The sequence below is a fragment of the Solanum tuberosum genome, unplaced genomic scaffold, assembly GCF_000226075.1.
Source record: "Solanum tuberosum cultivar DM 1-3 516 R44 unplaced genomic scaffold, SolTub_3.0 scf00443, whole genome shotgun sequence".
NCBI classification, from domain to species: domain Eukaryota; kingdom Viridiplantae; phylum Streptophyta; class Magnoliopsida; order Solanales; family Solanaceae; genus Solanum; species Solanum tuberosum.
The window spans coordinates 119,365-120,157 of NW_006239434.1; the positions used below are offsets into that span (position 1 = coordinate 119,365).

The 793-nt window shown below is 33.8% G+C and overlaps 1 protein-coding gene across 2 annotated transcripts in view; it reads right to left on the reverse strand.

Annotated features, from left to right (window-relative positions):
• The window catches only part of LOC102595193 (ribosomal RNA-processing protein 14-C-like), a 1,771-nt gene extending 1,657 nt beyond the window's left edge, over positions 1–114 (reverse strand). Inside the window, exon 1 of one of the 2 annotated variants that reach the window (XM_015304135.1) lies at positions 10–114. In XM_015304135.1, coding sequence (XP_015159621.1) covers positions 10–56 — 47 coding nt within the window. In that variant the 5' untranslated portion in view covers positions 57–114. The other variant, XM_006364757.2, reaches the window with a different exon arrangement.
• Between the last annotated feature and the right edge of the window lie 679 nt (positions 115–793).

Below are 793 nucleotides of genomic sequence, written 5' to 3' on the forward strand. Positions count from 1 at the left end.
GCGGCGTCTGCCGTATCTTCAGCGGAGATGGTGGTGGACTTCTGTTTCTTCTTCATTGCGGCTAGGTTGGATTGACAATTAGGACTAGGAAGAATTTTTTTGCAGTTATACGCCTAGAGGGAAGAGGAAAATTTTGGGCTCAATGTTGGAAAATCAGAAATATATTGGGCTGTCCGGTTTCATGGGCCGGAACAATATGAACATAAGTAATGGATCATTGCTAAAGTGAAGATATTGAATTTAGTATAATTTACATAATACTAATATTATCTTTACTTTCAAACAATTACATGTATTACCACTTTTAATATTTTATACCATATATTATTTGAAGATACAATTAGATTATTAGATACCCACATACCTTAAAACTAGGATTGATTAATTATCTGCTTAATTAGCTCTTTCACTCCAAATCAACCACTATCTCTTAATTCTCCCCTCCCATATTTATCACTGATCAATTATGTCTCCTCCTTTATGATTCAAGAATTTCATCGTACAATTTCATTCCAATAATAGCTAATCTACTCTCTTCTTCTCAAGATATCATCACCATGGCCAACAAATTCTCCTGAACCCAAATATTATTCTGTATTGTTCATTTATAACTAGATCAAATCAAAGTAGTTGCTATAGAGAAAACTTTAATTCAGAGTGGGTCTTGATTGTTTGTCTCCGGAAGAAATGGATCTTAGTTTTGATTATGTTATACCACAACGCAAAAGGATCAAAGGGAGTATTGTAGAGAGTTTTTGTTTGCTGGTGTTCTTCTAAGACTTTCTTTGGTTAC